We start from the raw sequence: 18,449 nt of genomic DNA, 5'->3' as shown, positions 1-18,449 counted from the left end.
GTTATAGATACTGATGCACCCAGAAAGAAGCCAATGGGACTCAAAACATATAAAAATATCTTACATTCTATCAATATATCAAAATAAATAGTCACTCAAAAAGAAGAGCATAGCATGATGGAACTTGATACAGAGAACATAGCAAGGGGTATTATACCAGAAACAGTGATCTATGTCTTTGAAATATATATTGTGTCGACGGCGCTACTGAATTTATCTCAGTAAATATGAATGAAAAATGGTCCCCAGTATATCACAACAGGACACCACCGATATAAATATATCCGAGAACACAATAGCGCCGCAGACACCAAAATACATATATTTACAATAGCAAGCCGAATATTTTATATTAAAGAACATATGAACATCCCAATAAGGCATACTTGTATTGGCGGCTTTTGATGCTGGTTAATAGGATGGTGAGGTTTTTGTAGGTTATTTATGTTCTATAGATACTGATGACCTATCCTCAGGATAGGTCATCAATATCAGATCAGTGAGGGTATACAGAGCACGCGAACCGATCAGCTATTTCGGGCTGCCGCAGCATGAGACGCTTCACCATGTACAGCGCAGAAGCAGAAGGCTTCGTACACGGTGTAGTTTTTGGGGCAGGCGGACTTAAACTCACCTCCCATTCACTTGAATGGGAGCTGAGACGCAGTTACCCTTGCACGGAGACTACAAGGTGCACAGAGCTGACTGCTTCCAACTCTATACAGCGCTGCACATCAGACCCCGATCCTTTTATTCCTTGACATCTATTAGGGGAGAGTTCCCGAGACAGCAGTAGTCAAGAGTTTAGCTGGACAAAGAAATTCTGTGGAGCAAAGTCTCCTTCATGCTAAGGATAGGTAGTGGTTTCCAAGTCATGAGAAAACAATGACATATGGTAGTGATACACTATCACATCCTTTGGTAGTACACTGAAAACAAACCAGAGAGCAGCACACATAGGTAGGACCGTGAAGAAGATCTCAATAAGAGGTGCTCACCTTATTGCGCTAGGAGCACAAGGCTCAGGGTTGCATGAAGTTAGTGGTGCAGATGCAGCCAGGCTTAATCCCTCAGGCACTACGTGCAGGCTGAAGAACTGGAATAAGAGGTAAGACGAGATGAGCTGCAGAGCAATCAGGTATCTTTATTGAAGTATGTTCCTTTTTCAGGTGGTGACGCGTTTTGGGGCCGAATGGTCTGAATCAGCCCGAAATGCATCACCACCTGAAAAAGAAACCTACTTCAATAAAGATACCTTTCAAAAAGGAATAGCTCATCTGGAACCTTATATGATTGCACTGCGGATCATCCCGTATTACCTCTTATTCCAATCCTTTGGTAGTAAAAAAAAACCCACTTCTATAAGCAATTTGATATCAGACCTCACCTGTCAATGCTTCTCACCTTGGTTGGGGGCTGCTCAACCTTGAGGTCAGGAGGATTAGCCAATAGATCATGTGCTAGTTCCACTGTAAGACAGCATGCTTCACTGCTGTATCCATGAGCATACAGAGCCTCAGCACAAGCAAACAATACCTGGAATAAATGTTGACATTATCAAACCATTTCTAACCTACTTCAAGCAAATCATTGGTTAATTTTTAGGAAAACTAAATTCCTCCAAGCAGAACAGAAATATGCTGAATTCTAAATGTTTTCTTTTTAAAATACAGTGGAAGTAACCCAACCCAAGAATTTGGGAGGAAAATGCTGAGCTACGCCACCTGAGTCAGGCACTCCAGCTGTGTCTCATAAATGCAAATGGGGTATGCTGGCGTGCCAGAGGGAGCTGACCCCTTGTCTAGAGTGTTGTTCTCCAAGAATATACAGAACTCCAAACAAAGGGATGAATTAGAACACATGATGTGTCACTTCCACTGGAATTTTGTTCATAATCTTCTTTCCAGCCATTTTAATAAGTCATGAGAGGGCCCCTCGAGGAACCTAAATGCCACTTTCCTTTTGTTGGTTTGTGACATCACAACAGAAACCTGAAACTCTTAGTAGGTGTCGTTAAAAGATATCGACAGTATCCCCCATAACCATGACCTCTACAGCACCCCGTCCCTTTAACAGTGACCTCCACAGTCCCCCACCCCTTAACACTGACCCCTCCCCCCACTTTAAAAAGGGACCTTCACAGCAGCCCATCCCCTTAACTTTGACCTTCACAGCAGCCTGCCCCTTAAACAGTGAGTTTCACAGCACCCTATTCCCTTGACAGTGACCTCCACAGTACCCCGCTGCCTTAACAGTGACCTCCACAGCAGTTGCCCCTTTAATAGTGGCCCCTGCCCCCTTATCAGTGACCTCCACAGTGGCCTGCCCCCTTAACAGTAATATCCACAGTGAACGCCTCTTTAACAGTGACCTCCACAGTGCCCGCCTCTTTAACAGTGACCTCCACAGTGCCCTGCCCCTTTAATGCTAGGGCTACACGACGACATGTGTTATTTTGTCCCAACAATTTTCTTAATGATAGTCTATGGTGTTGCACTGCAACATCTGACACGCTGCGACTGCGACAAGACAGTCGCAAAAAATCCATCCAAGATGGATTTTTCTGCGACTGTCGCATCGCAGCATGTCACATGTCGCAGTGCAACACCATGGACTATCATTATAAAAATTGTTGAGGACATTGGTGCGACATCAATATCGCGCGATACATGTAGCAGTGTAGTTGTGCCCTATGTGTCGTGCGACTTATTGTTGCGCGACACATGTCGTCGTGTGGCCCTAGCCTAAAGCTGACCTACAGCAGTGAAGAAAAATGACTGGGTTGTTATGGAAACCTGGAGTAAAACTGTGTGTATGTGGAGACTAAGCGCCTGAAAGCTTCTATTGGCTGATGAGGGACATGTGACCGTGTGTATGGCAGTTGGGATAGGAAGAGAAAGACTTGCAGGCTTGTATTGGCTAATGCAGGTAATTTTTTGGGAATATCTCGAACGGTACATCCTAGAGAGCCGAGACCCTCACAAGGTAGCAAGGGATGTGTATACCAAGTTTCGTTGAAATCAATGGCTGCATTTTTGAGTAATCGCGGAACATACATACATACATACATATATACGTCCTTCTTTATATATAGATTAGGTTCCATATCTAAAGGATGGAGAAATACCGCACCAATGTAGAATTGCTGCAAATCTCAGCATGCAGTTATGTCTCAGGCAGATATGTAAATGTCATTGTCATTGTTCATTGTCCACCACCCACAGACAGGTGACACCTTCCTTACAACACCCCTGTCTCTGCCCCGATCATTGATCAGTGATACGAGGGACACTAACAGCTGAGCAAAATGTGCAGGATATCCAGCGGCCACGTGTTTTGCCTCTCATTACAGGGCTTTTAACTGGCAATTTCCAGCAGGATAAAAGGGATGCAAATGAGCTCCTAACAAGCTCTGCCTCTAATGCCACCTGATGTAAGGCAGCTATCCTATAAGTCAATGTTCGACCCTTTAACTAGGCCTTGAGGCATGACTTGGATAATAAATATGCCAGCATCACATCTGCAGTCAGCTGTTTCGGCTGTCTGTTACTGCCCCACATCTGTGCAGAGCAGAGAGTACTGGCTTAACTGGGTGAGAGACCTCTCATTCACACGTCAGTGTTTCACGGACGTGTGCTGTACGTGTTCTCCATGAACAGCACACGTCCTCATTCATTTTAATGTGTGTATTCAGACATCAGTGTTTTAGCACGGCCCGGTTCATGGATCCATCACATCCATTATAGTCTATGGGTCCGTGAAAACCACTGATGCAACACGGATGCCATCCGTGTTTCACAGATCATTAAGAAGAGATGCTTTGAAAATTACGGACAGCAAAAAACGGACATAAGGACCCAACGCGGATGCATCACTGAAAACCTGCTAACGGATTAGAGCACGGACACGGAGGTGTGAATGAGGCTTAAGTCAGGGTTTTTGGGGGGTACTCTCTCTCCTTGGGGAGAGAGTGCCTTAATCGGCGTGAGGAGGCTTTTGGGCCATGTTCCTCTGGAATTCTGGCAAGAAAGGGATGCAAATGAGCTCTTAACAAGCTAGACCTCCAATGCCTCCAGATGTAAGGTAGCTATAGCCTATAAGCCCCCTCACGCTGATTAAGACACTCTCCCCAAGGAGAGACAGTACCTTTAACAGGATAATGCTCACCCACAGACAGCAAAGGTTTCCTATGCAATGTCTCCTCTAGATTGGCCTGCCCAGTCACCAGATGTGATGTTAGTGGAGCATTTATGGGACCAGCTGGGACACCAGCTTTGGCAACCTACGAGTGTGCAGGATCTACAGGCCCAGTTGCAACATCTGTGGGCAAATGTTCGGCAGGATACCATAGAGAACCTGTATGCCTCCATATCCAACTGCATCTCATTTTGTACCCAGGCCAGAGGCGGCCCAACAGGGTACTAGATCCGCCTTTCAATTGTACAGGTTTCCCCAATAAACGTAACCTTTCACTCTAATATTGTAATCACTTACATATATTATTACACTCACACAGAAAGTTTCATCCAATTCCAACGACTCCTCCTTGGTGCATTTTTTATTTTTTTTGTCAAAGGGTGTAGATTAACCACCTCAGCCCCCAGTGCTTAAAAACCCTGAAAGACCAGGCCACTTTTTACACTTCTGACCTACACTACTTTCACCGTTTATTGCTCGGTCATGCAACTTACCACCCAAATGAATTTTACCTCCTTTTCTTCTCACTAATAGAGCTTTCATTTGGTGGTATTTCTTTGCTGCTGACATTTTTACTTTTTTTGTTATTAATCGAAATTTAACGATTTTTTTGCAAAAAAATGACATTTTTCACTTTCAGGTGTAAAATTTTGCAAAAAAAACGACATCCATATAGAAATTTTGCTCTAAATTTATAGTTCTACATGTCTTTGATAAAAAAAAAATGTTTGGGTAAAAAAAAAATGGTTTGGGTAAAAGTTATAGCGTTTACAAACTATGGTACAAAAATGTGAATTTCCGCTTTTTGAAGCAGCTCTGACTTTCTGAGCACCTGTCATGTTTCCTGAGGTTCTACAATGGCCAGACAGTACAAACACCCCACAAATGACCCCATTTCTGAAAGTAGACACCCTAAGGTATTCACTGATGGGCATAGTGAGTTCATAGAACTTTTTATTTTTTGTCACAAGTTAGCGGAAAATGATGATTTTTTTTTTTTTTTTTCTTACAAAGTCTCATATTCCACTAACTTGTGACAAAAAATAAAAAGTTCTATGAACTCACTATGCCCATCAGCGAATACCTTGGGGTCTCTTCTTTCCAAAATGGGGTCACTTGTGGGGTAGTTATACTGCCCTGGCATTCTAGGGGCCCAAATGTGTGGTAAGGAGTTTGAAATCAAATTCTGTAAAAATTGACCTGTGAAATCCGAAAGGTGCTCTTTGGAATATGGGCCCCTTTGCCCACCTAGGCTGCAAAAAAGTGTCACACATCTGGTATCTCCGTACTCAGGAGAAGGTGGGGAATGTGTTTTGGGGTGTCATTTTATATATACCCATGCTGGGTGAGAGAAATATCTTGGCAAAAGACAACTTTTCCCATTTTTTTATACAAAGTTGGCATTTGACCAAGATATTTATCTCACCCAGCATGGGTATATGTAAAAAGACACCCCAAAACACATTCCTCAACTTCTCCTGAGTACGGAGATACCAGATGTGTGACACTTTTTTGCAGCCTAGGTGGGCAAAGGGGCCCATATTCCAAAGAGCACCTTTCGGATTTCACAGGTCAATTTTTACAGAATTTGATTTCAAACTCCTTACCACACATTTGGGCCCCTAGAATGCCAGGGCAGTATAACTACCCCACAAGTGACCCCATTTTGGAAAGAAGAGACCCCAAGGTATTCGCTGATGGGCATAGTGAGTTCATGGAAGTTTTTATTTTTTGTCACAAGTTAGTGGAATATGAGACTTTGTATGAAAAAAAAAAAAAAAAAAAAAATCATCATTTTCCACTAACTTGTGACAAAAAATAAAAAATTCTAGGAACTAACCATGCCCCTCACGGAATACCTTGGGGTGTCTTCTTTCCAAAATGGGGTCACTTGTGGGGTAGTTATACTGCCCTGGCATTCTAGGGGCCCAAATGTGTGGTAAGGAGTTTGAAATCAAATTCAGTAAAAAATGACCTGTGAAATCCGAAAGGTGCTCTTTGGAATGTGGGCCCCTTTGCCCACCTAGGCTGCAAAAAAGTGTCACACATCTGGTATCTCCGTACTCAGGAGAAGTTGAGGAATGTGTTTTGGGGTGTCTTTTTACATATACCCATGCTGGGTGAGATAAATATCTTGGTCAAATGCCAACTTTGTATAAAAAAATGGGAAAAGTTGTCTTTTGCCAAGATATTTCTCTCACCCAGCATGGGTATATATAAAATGACACCCCAAAACACATTCCCCACCTTCTCCTGAGTACGGAGATACCAGATGTGTGACACTTTTTTGCAGCCTAGGTGGGCAAAGGGGCCCATATTCCAAAGAGCACCTTTCGGATTTCACAGGTCAATTTTTACAGAATTTGATTTCAAACTCCTTACCACACATTTGGGCCCCTAGAATGCCAGGGCAGTATAACTACCCCACAAGTGACCCCATTTTGGAAAGAAGAGACCCCAAGGTATTCGCTGATGGGCATAGTGAGTTCATGGAAGTTTTTATTTTTTGTCACAAGTTAGTGGAATATGAGACTTTGTATGAAAAAAAAAAAAAAAAAAAAAATCATCATTTTCCACTAACTTGTGACAAAAAATAAAAAATTCTAGGAACTCGCCATGCCCCTCACGGAATACCTTGGGGTGTCTTCTTTCCAAAATGGGGTCACTTGTGGGGTAGTTATACTGCCCTGGCATTCTAGGGGCCCAAATGTGTGGTAAGGAGTTTGAAATCAAATTCTGTAAAAATTGACCTGTGAAATCCGAAAGGTGCTCTTTGGAATATGGGCCCCTTTGCCCACCTAGGCTGCAAAAAAGTGTCACACATCTGGTATCTCCGTACTCAGGAGAAGGTGGGGAATGTGTTTTGGGGTGTCATTTTATATATACCCATGCTGGGTGAGAGAAATATCTTGGCAAAAGACAACTTTTCCCATTTTTTTATACAAAGTTGGCATTTGACCAAGATATTTATCTCACCCAGCATGGGTATATGTAAAAAGACACCCCAAAACACATTCCTCAACTTCTCCTGAGTACGGAGATACCAGATGTGTGACACTTTTTTGCAGCCTAGGTGGGCAAAGGGGCCCACATTCCAAAGAGCACCTTTCGGATTTCACAGGTCATTTTTTACTGAATTTGATTTCAAACTCCTTACCACACATTTGGGCCCCTAGAATGCCAGGGCAGTATAACTACCCCACAAGTGACCCCATTTTGGAAAGAAGAGACCCCAAGGTATTCGCTGATGGGCATAGTGAGTTCATGGAAGTTTTTATTTTTTGTCACAAGTTAGTGGAATATGAGACTTTGTATGAAAAAAAAAAAAAAAAAAAAAAATCATCATTTTCCACTAACTTGTGACTAAAAATTAAAAATTCTAGGAACTTGCCATGCCCCTCACGGAATACCTTGGGGTGTCTTCTTTCCAAAATGGGGTCACTTGTGGGGTAGTTATACTGCCCTGGCATTTTACAGGGGCCCTAATGTGTGGTAAGTAGGTAAATGACCTGTGAAATCCGAAAGGTGCTCTTTGGAATGTGGGCCCCTTTGCCCACCTAGGCTGCAAAAAAGTGTCACACATCTGGTATCTCCGTACTCAGGAGAAGGTGGGGAATGTGTTTTGGGGTGTCATTTTACATATACCCATGCTGGGTGAGAGAAATATCTTGGCAAAGACAACTTTTCCCATTTTTTTTATACAAAGTTTGCATTTGACCAAGATATTTATCTCACCCAGCATGGGTATATGTAAAAAGACACCCCAAAACACATTCCTCAACTTCTCCTGAGTACGGAGATACCAGATGTGTGACACTTTTTTGCAGCCTAGGTGGGCAAAGGGGCCCAAATTCCTTTTAGCAGGGCATTTTTAGACATTTGGATACCAGACTTCTTCTCACGCTTTGGGGCCCCTAAAATGCCAGGGCAGTATAAATACCCCACATGTGACCCCATTTTGGAAAGAAGACACCCCAAGGTATTCAATGAGGGGCATGGCGAGTTCATTGAAAAAAAAAAATTTTGGCACAAGTTAGCGGAAATTGATTTTTTTGATTTTGTTCTCACAAAGTCTCCCTTTCCGCTAACTTGGGACAAAAATTTCAATCTTTCATGGACTCAATATGCCCCTCAGCGAATACCTTGGGGTGTCTTCTTTCCAAAATGGTGTTATTTGTGGGGTGTTTGTACTGCCCTGGCATTTGAGGGTCTCCGCAATCATTACATGTATGCCCAGCATTAGGAGTTTCTGCTATTCTCCTTATATTGAGCATACGGGTAATGAGATTTTTTTTTTCCGTTCAGCCTCTGGGCTGAAAGAAAAAAATGAACGGCACAGATTTCTTCATTCGCATCGATCAATGTGGATGAAAAAATCTCGGCCAAAAAAAGAAAAAAGGAGGGGAAAGGCGTCTGCCAGGACATAGGAGCTCCGCCCAACATCCATACCCACTTCAGCTCGTATGCCCTGGCAAACCAGATTTCTCCATTCACATCAATCGATGTGGATGAATAAATCATTGCCGGGATTTTTTTTTTTATATATACAAAGTGTTTGCCAAAGTATATGAACACCGCCACCTCCTCAGCTCATATGCCTTGGCAAGCATATCTTTTACTGCAGAGGAGAAATCTCGTCTTGCAGCGCCGCATACACCGACTTGCGTGTAATCTGACAGCAGCGCAATGCTTCTGTCCGAATGCACATCAGTGCTGCAGCTGGTCGATCGGATGGTCCACCTGGAAGGTAAAAAAAACAAAACAAAAAAGAAAAAACCAGGCCGCAAAGCAATAACTTTATTAACTTTAGAACAGAACATATTAACTTTTTTAAACTTTTTTAACTTTTTTACTTACCGGTAATTTTTTTTTTGTTTTGTTTTTTTTACCTTTATAGAACAAACCTCTCCTTCCCCATGGGACAATGTGCAAAGCGCAAATCGCCCAAAGATGTGGCGAAGTACGTTATGCACTTTATCCCAGGTGAAAGGAGAGGTTTGCAGCAGCTGTGAGAGAAAGGGCCCTAATAGCCCTGTGTGCCTGTCCTGGTGAGATGTGATCCCTATGCTAGGTGTACCTGTGTGTGGTACTTCCGGAAACACTCTCCTAAGCATAGGGCAGGGTGGTCCGGACAGTCAGGACAGAAATAGCGGGTGTCACGCCTTATTCCACTCCTGCTACAGACACGACATTTTTTTCGGGGTGGCGGTTGGGTTGAGGTACCAGCAACGACACTGGGGAAATGTCGCTCGTGTAGACGGCTAACTACACTGGTGGATGGGGCCACGGAACCTCCTGGGTAAAGGAGGTTCTCGATGATCTCTTCCTGGAATTTGAGGAAGGATCGTGTTCTCCCAGCCTTACTGTAGAGAACAAAACTATTGTAGAGCGCCAATTGAATTAAATATACAGACACCTTCTTATACCAGCGTCTGGTTCTGCGGGAAACTAAATAGGGAGCCAACATCTGGTCATTGAAGTCCACCCCTCCCATGAGCGCATTATAGTCGTGGACTGAGAGGGGCTTTTCAATGACACGGGTTGCCCTTTGAATTTGTATTGTCGTGTCTGCGTGAATGGAGGAGAGCATGTAAACGTCACGCTTGTCTCTCCATTTCACCGCGAGCAGTTCTTCGTTACACAAGGCAGCCCTCTCCCCCCTTGCAAGACGGGTGGTTACAAGCCGTTGGGGGAAGCCCACGCGACTAGTTCGCGCGGTGCCACAGGCGCAAATCCGTTCTAGAAACAAATGCCTAAAGAGGGCCACACTTGTGTAAAAATTGTCCACATAAAGATGGTACCCCTTGCCGAATAAGGGTGACACCAAGTCCCAGACTGTCTTCCCACTGCTCCCCAGGTAGTCAGGGCAACCGACCGGCTCCAGGGTCTGATCTTTTCCCTCATAGATCCGAAATTTGTGGGTATAGCCTGTGGCCCTTTCACAGAGCTTATACAATTTGACCCCATACCGGGCACGCTTGCTTGGGATGTACTGTTTGAAGCCAAGGCGCCCGGTAAAATGTATTAGGGACTCGTCTACGCAGATGTTTTGCTCAGGGGTATACAAATCTGCAAATTTCTGGTTGAAATGGTCTATGAGGGGCCGAATTTTGTGGAGCCGGTCAAAAGCTGGGTGGCCTCTGGGACGGGAGGTGGTGTTGTCGCTAAAGTGCAGGAAACGCAGGATGGCCTCAAATCGTGTCCTGGACATAGCAGCAGAGAACATGGGCATGTGATGAATTGGGTGCGTTGACCAATATGACCGCAATTCATGCTTTTTTGTCAGGCCCATGTTGAGGAGAAGGCCCAGAAAAATTTTAAGTTCGGAAACTTGGACTGGTTTCCACCGGAAAGGCTGGGCATAAAAGCTTCCCGGGTTTGCGGTTATAAATTGTGTGGCATATTGGTTGGTCTCTGCCACGACTAAGTCCAAGAGCTCCGCAGTCAAGAACAGCTCAAAAAATCCCAGGGCCGTACTGATCTGAGCCGTCTCAACCCGAACTCCAGACTGGGCGGTGAAAGGGGGAACTACTGGTGCGGCTGAAGTTGGTGACTGCCAATCAGGGTTTGCCAGCACCTCAGGGATTCTAGGGGCTCTACGGGCCTGTCTGTGCGGTGGCTGCGACGGGGTAACTAGTGCACGTGCCACCGTACCAGCTTCAACTGCCCTTCTGGTGCTCGCTACTTCACCATGTTGTACGGCAGTGCTGGTACTAGGTCCAGGAAGGGCTGCGCTGCTGGTGTATGCCTCACCACGTGATCCGGCAGCGACAGCCCCACTCTGCTGCTCTTGAAGCGGATCCTGCATAACCTGTGGTCTAGCGACACGGGGCCGGGTACGCCTGGTGCTGCCAGGGACCTCAACCTCCTCGTCCGAACTTTGGGTCAGAGAGCCACTGCTTTCTACAGGTTCATATTCTGACCCGCTAGATTCATCAGATGAGGGTTCCCACTCCTCATCCGACTGGGTCAGAATCCTGTAGGCCTCTTCAGAAGAATACCCCCTGTTTGACATTTGGACTACTAAATTTAGGGGTATTCCCTGAGACTACCCAAGAAAAAAAGCAAGCCTGTCTTACAAAGGGGAGGCTAGCGAAGTACCGGAGGCCGCTGCGGTTGATAAAAAATATCAAAACTGATTTTTTTATCGCCGCAGAGCGTGTCAAGTGAATGTGCAGTGATCAAAAAAAAAAATTTTTTTGTCACTGCGGTGGGGCGGGCGTGGGTGAACGCACGTGTGGGCGACCGATCAGGCCTGATCGGGCAAACACTGCGTTTTGGGTGGAGGGCGAACTAAAGTGACACTAATACTATTATAGATCTGACCGTGATCAGTTTTGATCACTTACAGATACTATAAAAGTACAAATGCTGATTAGCGATACGCTAAACAGCGAATAAAAGTGACTGCGGTGCGGTGGGGTGGGCGCTAACTGACGCTAACTACCTAACCAAGGGGCCTAAACTATCCCTAAAACCTAACAGCCAATACTAGTGAAAAAAAAAAGTGTCAGTTTACACTGATCACTTTTTGTCTTTCACTAAGTGATTGACAGGGGGCGATCAAGGGGTTAATTTGGATGATGGGGGTGATGGATGGTGATCAGGGGCTAAGGGCAGTGTTTGGTGTGTACTCACAGTGATGTCTGCTTCTCTGCTGGATCCAACCGACGAAAAGGACCAGCAGAGAAGCAGAGAAGCCATATAACAGATCATATTTACTAATATGATCTGTTATCTGGCTTGTGATTCGATTTTTTAAAAATCAGCAACCTGCCAGCGACGATCATTGGCTGGCAGGTTGCTGATGAAATACTCCTCTAACTTTTGCCGGCCCGCGATGCGCATGCGCGGGCCGGCTGTGACCGAAATCTCGCGTCTCGCGAGATGACGCGCCGGCGCGTCCAGGAGGAATGAATCAACCACCTCCAGGACGCGTCTGTGCGTACAGCGGTCCGGAGGTGGTTAAAGGCTATGGACACCTTTGAGGATATTTTATTTTTTATTTTTTTGCATTCTACTGATTTTGGGCTGGAAATCTTTTTTTCAATTGGTCTTAATTAAAACATTATAACAGGATCTGCAGACTACTCCTTCCCCAATTATCAGTGAATCTGTCAGAGAGCTGATTTGCCAGAAATAAAAGTGTAAAAGATATGATAGGAGCATTGGTGCAGTGATTCAATTAAGTGTCATACAGTGCTAAAAAAAAATCATAAGAATGACAATTATAGATAAATAGTAATAAATGTAGAAGGTCACTTACTTCACCAGGGAGGGGATGCAAGATAAGCTCAAGACACTTGTACCCATTCCTCCCTCACTGAGATCGCCTTGAAAGTATGGTAAACTCCAATATCCCAATGATGTAGCCAGGAACTTCAATGGAGCGTTAGGAAGCTCTTTATTTTAAACCAACACAACGTGTTTCGGGGACAATAGCAAGTCCCCTTCTTCAGGAGCATTAGAGCATACACATAGCATAAAAAGACACATATAAGTAGAGATAAAAATGTATTGTCTAACCAATGGAAATTTATAAATGCCCAAAACACTCAGGAATCAGGAAACCAGAAGTTATGGGGACGTCACTTCCGGTTGCGGACCACATATACAGAGAGGGTATTGCAAAAAACACAAAATATAACCCTTTTCATATATACTGTATAATATTAAATGTAATCAGTTAATCCTATTGGCCGCTTAATTATTGAGAGAGAGGGCTCTTGTTCCACCAGACTCACTGGAAGCAGGCTGCGGGAGCATTCCAATTCTCTACCATTTCCCGGCAACCTCACATGCGTTCCATGTTGGAACGCATGTCCCCACAGCCTGCTTCCAGTGATCTCAGTGGAACCAGAGCCATCTCTCTCAATAAATATTATTAACTGATTCCATTTGTTATTATATATATGAAAAAGGGCTATATTTTGTGCTTTTTGCAACACACTCGCTGTATATGTGGTCCACAACCGGAAGTGACGTCCCTCACTTCCGGTTTCCTGATTCCCGGGCATTTATGAATTTCCATTGGTTAGACAATACATTTTTATCTCTATTTATATATGTCTTTTTATGCTATGTGTATGCTCTTATTCTCCTAAAGAAGAGGTCTTGCCATTGTCCCTGAAACGCGTCGAGTTGATTTAAAATAAAGAACTTACTAACTCTCCACTGGTGACAACCCTAATTTTTACTCCTTTTTTCAATTTGACAGCTCGATCTGTAGCCCTTTCCTAACAGACATAATAGTCTTTAAGAATTTAGGTTAAATGAGTGTGTATAAGCTGTCAGGAGTTCAGAGATAAGGGCCACAGATTAAGTCATCAGAGCAGCACTCTGACAGAGTCAGGCGGCACCAGCAGAGGAGGAATGAAGCTTCCACAGAAATGTTATGTAGCACCCAAGGGGTCTTATACCATCTAGCTTATATGTTGAAATGTACACATCTGGAAGTACCTAGGGAATTCTTGTAGATTGTACAGATTTTCTCCCCAGAGAGGGAGATATTTAATTATAGCTCTCATGACTCGATGTAAGTGGGGGAGGTTTCTTCTCTCAATTTTATAAGATCTCTTTTACACTACTTAAAAGGGTTTTCCAGGATTTCATTTTACTGATGACCAATCCTAAGGATAGGTCATCAGTATCTGATCAGTGGGATCCAACAACGGAGACCCCCGCCGATCAGCTTTTTTGAGAAGACAGTGGCGCTCCTGTGACGTCATCAGTAGGGATGAGCGAAATCGACTTCGGATGAAACATCCAAAGTCGGTTTGCATAAAACTTTGTTCCAATACTGTACGGAGCAGGAGCTCCGTATAGTATTAGAATGTATTGGCTACGATGAGCCGAAGTTATTACTTCACGTAATAACTTCATAAATCAATTTGTACTGTAAAAAAACATTTCCCACTTGGAACCGAACCACAGTTCGGGAAATGTTTTTTTACAGTACAAATTAATTTATGAAGTTATTACGCAAAGTCTCGCGAGACTTTGCAAAGTAATAACTTCGGCTCATCGGAGCCAATACATTCTAATACTGTAGGGAGCTCCTGCTCCGTACAGTATTGGAACGAAGTTTTATGCGAATAGACTTTGGATATTTCATCCAAAGTCGATTCGCTCATCCCTAGTCATCAGTATAAAAATCTCAGAAAACCCCTTTAATATATAAATGCTTGGTGTCAAAAGGTACCTTTATTATTAGTAGTAGTAGTAATACTTGCAGTTGTGTAGTAGTAGTACTACTATTATATTACGCATTAGTAGTACCTTCTTACAAGAACTTTCCTGTCTAATATAAACTGCGTAGTAAACACCACAAATCATCATGAAATTACTGATGAGTCTACATACAGGTAAAACTCGAAAAATTAGAATATCGTGCAAAGTTCATTTATTCCAGTAATGCAACGTAAAAGGTGAAACTATAGACTCATTACATGCAAAGCGAGATATTTCAAGCCTTTATTTGTTATAATTTGGATGATTATGGCTTATAGCTTCTGAAACCCCAAAGTCACAATCTCAGGTACCCTTTGCTCAGGGGGTATGGACTAATTAGCTGACTACAGTGTGACACTGAGCCTAGAATATTGAACCTTTTCACAAAATACAAATTTTAAGCTGCATTAATAGAATTCTTTTTAAGTTTCATTACTGAAATAAATAGACTTTTGCACAATATTCTAATTTTTCGAGTTTCACCTGTAAATATGCAACGTTTACCATTTTATTACCTCCATTCTGTTTTCCTGGTCCAGAGGCTTTATTCCTGCAAATATATCCTGTTCTTCTGTTCCTTCCTCTGCTTTCTCATCTTCATTTTTAGCTGTCTCTTGTGGGTTTACATAGTAGGCTTGATAGTCATCATCCTCACCCTTTTCACGACTCTTACCTTCTTCTGGTGCTTTGCTGTGTCCTGCACCCCCACCCACTGCTCCATCTTCTGCCACTGCCTCTACCTTCAGGCTTCCTCTCTCCTCATCATCTGCAACAATTGAATCCCCTTCTCCACTGCCATTAGCAGCAGATGTTTCCACACCTGCATCAGGTTTAGGCACTGCAGCACTTACAATGACAGTAGACTCTAGACCTTCTGAATAGTAAACACCACCCTCATCCTCAAAGTTGTCCCTGTAACATCTACTTAGAGGAGATTCAATGAAGCTGAAAGTATTACTGGCTTCAGCACCAAGTGCCAAGCTACTATCATCAAGACTCATTTCAGCCATGTCTGGTTCTAGAGAACTATCTTCACTACTCATTCGACGCTTTCCACTGTGCTTGTTGGCCAGACATTTACTTGCTGGTAATTTTGTTTTGTTGACTGTAGATTTATATATAGCTTTCTCTCCACCCTCTGTAGAAAGTCTCCTAAGTACTCTTTGAGGTACTTCAGATGCCACTTTCCTTTTGCCCACAAGCTCCTTGGGGCGTACAGACATTTCCTGGGAAGAAGGACGTGACCGTTCTCCAAAGAGTAGGCAGCTTTCATGCCCTTGTGCACGTCCACCTTCGCATACCGCCTCAGAACACTGCAGTCGGCAGGTTCTCTGTTGAAACGCTTTGACCCAACAAAAAGAGTTCTTCTTGTCACTGCTGCAATAAGTGATTCCTGAAATGGGATATGCCTCTTCCCAATTGAAATAGCATGCCTCTACTGCTGGTTTAAAACCTTGGAAGAGTTTGTCTAGAGACTTTTTATGCTGGCCCCTCTTCACATTCTCAATGACTTTTAGTTGCCACTGACGTAACTGAGAACAGAGGTCCCGTCGTCTGTAATACATTAAACGAGCAAAAATAAAGGCAATAAAAGCAAAGACTTACAGACACATTATGTAGGCAGTAACCGTCAACATACCTTTGTGGGCTGATGGTAGGATCTAAAACTGCTAATCTCCATAGGACAACCATTTCATCACACATACTAGCACAGGCATGAGCAGCAACTTCTGACTGTCCATTGCTGCGACCTGTATGTCCACTAGCACTGCTATGGGATGCTGATGTTCGCACATTGTACCACCAACCTGTTATCTGTAGATATAAGCCAGAGCTGTCTTAGCTGACAGAAATGCAAATCACAACCCACTATTCCATCCCAGACTTCTCTTCCCCATGTTTGATGTGATCATAAATTTAAATTTGCAACAATGAGACTGGTCCTATTAGAGGGATTGTCCAGAGACACACGTTCTTTTGTTGTTTTCTAAATATAAATTAATAAACCCAACAGATGTACTTTCATTTAAGTTTTCCCAATTTTAGCCCCCCTCCTGTGATCCTTAAAGTGTAGTTTCTGTTGTTGTTCCAACAGACAAAAAGCTTTCCCCTTCTCTTTGTGTTTTTGATATGCTTCAGGAGGAGCTGAGCAGAATGATATATAGTTTCATGGGAAAAGATTCAGTATAAATTATAAACTTATGCATGCAAGTCATTGCTCTTTTTAAGTTCAATTGCATACTGGAGCCATCTTATTACTGACTGACATCTATCTCTGGATAAACACTTAAAAAGAGAATGCTATCAATCACTGTTAACATGGCCACTGTGCACAAGTGAGCTCAGAAAGAGCAGAGTGTTAAATGTATAAATTGCAAGTTTTGCTGAATTTTCTTCCACAAAAAAAAAAATACAAAAATTATATATATATATATATATATATATATATATATATATATATATATATATATATATATACACATACATACATACACATTAATCTGCTCAGCTCCCCCTGCTCTATAACACACTGTCGGCAGATTGAACTGCTCTTCGTTGCAACAGGTTTTCTTTAAAGTCACAAGTCCCGGCCTGAACGTTTGTCTAATGATTTGAACTTAGGCTACTTTCACACTTGCGGCAGAGGATTCCGGCAGGCAGTTCCGTCGCCAGAACTGCCTGCCGGATCCGTCAAAATGTATGCAAACTGAGGGCATTTGTCAGACAAATGCATTGAAATGCCGGATCCGTCTCTCCGGTGTCATCTGGAAAAACGGATCCAGCATTTATTTTTTGCGGTCTGAGCATGCGCAGACCGCAATGCCAGATCTGTTTTGCCGGAACACTCGGGGCCGGATCCGGCATTAATGCATTTCAATGGGGAAAAATGCTGGATCCGGCATTCCGGCAAGTGTTCCGGAATTTTGGACGGAGATAAAACCGCACCATGCTGCGGTATTATCTCCGTCCTGAAAAGGCAAAAAGACTGAACTGAAGAAATCCTGATGCATCCTGAACGAATCGCTCTCCATTCAGAATGCATTAGGATAAAACGGATCAGTTCTTTTCCGGTACTGAGCCCCTAGGACAGAACTCAACGACGGAAAAGAATAACACTAGTGTGAAAGTACCCTTACAGCATCGTACATCTTTATGCTGCTGTTAGTTTGGGTCATAAGAACCACAGTTGGCCGGAATTTGCAGCGGTAATACAGACGCTGAAACGTGCCAACATTATGGCTTTCTGAAACAGGCCTAAGTTTAATTTTACTTGCAGAACAGCAAAAAGTTAAGACCACCTTACAAAGCTTAGATGATTAAAACTAGAGATGAGTGAATTTCATATTTAGAATTTTGTTCACGCTTCGTTTGGTGGTAAAAGCAGAATTGCGTTATGAATTCTGTTACCACGGACCATAACGCAATTCTATGACGGAATGCATAACAGAATGCTTTTAGAGGCATTCCGTCATAATAGAAGTCTATGGGCTGCAAAACGGATCCGTCCCGTTTCCGTTATGCAGGGGAGTCCTCTCCTGCATAACAGATACTGGACAGATCCTTTATGCAGCCCATAGACTTCTATTATGACGGAATGAATAACGGAATGCCTCTAAAGCAGGCATGCTCAACCTGCTGCCCTCCAGCTGTTGTAATACTACAACTCCCACAATGCCCTGCTGTAGGCTGATAGCTGTAGGCTGTTCGGGCATGCTGGAAGTTGTAGTTTTGCAACAGCTGAAGGGCCGCAGGTTGAGCATGCCTGCTCTAAAGGCATTCCGCTATGCATTCCGTCATAGAATTGCGTTATGGTCCGTGGTAATGGAATCCATAACGCAATTCTGCTTTTACCACCAAACTAAGCGTGAACGAATTTCATAACATTAAATTCGCTCATCTCTAGTTAGAACCATACAGTATGTCCATGAATAGCTGCTTAGAACCAAACCGCTCAATGACTACTATTTGCAGCTTGAATAAACCCACCAAGTACAGTAAACACAGGATAGTTAGTAGACACT

At 43.3% G+C, this 18,449-nt stretch overlaps 1 protein-coding gene across 1 annotated transcript in view; it reads right to left on the bottom strand.

The window, feature by feature from the left end:
* ZSWIM8 (zinc finger SWIM-type containing 8) overlaps positions 1 to 18,449 on the bottom strand; it is a 134,121-nt gene that overhangs the window by 54,225 nt on the left and 61,447 nt on the right. The window contains exons 9-11 of the mRNA XM_040437848.1: positions 16,067 to 16,242; positions 14,943 to 15,981; positions 1,405 to 1,536 (exon numbers count right to left, since the gene is read on the bottom strand). Coding sequence (XP_040293782.1) covers positions 1,405 to 1,536; positions 14,943 to 15,981; positions 16,067 to 16,242 — 1,347 coding nt within the window. The remainder of the gene's footprint in view (positions 1 to 1,404; positions 1,537 to 14,942; positions 15,982 to 16,066; positions 16,243 to 18,449) is intronic.

The sequence above is a fragment of the Bufo bufo genome, chromosome 6 (genome assembly GCF_905171765.1).
Source record: "Bufo bufo chromosome 6, aBufBuf1.1, whole genome shotgun sequence".
Taxonomy (NCBI): Eukaryota; Metazoa; Chordata; class Amphibia; order Anura; family Bufonidae; genus Bufo; species Bufo bufo.
This window is presented reverse-complemented; position numbering and strand designations above follow the sequence as displayed.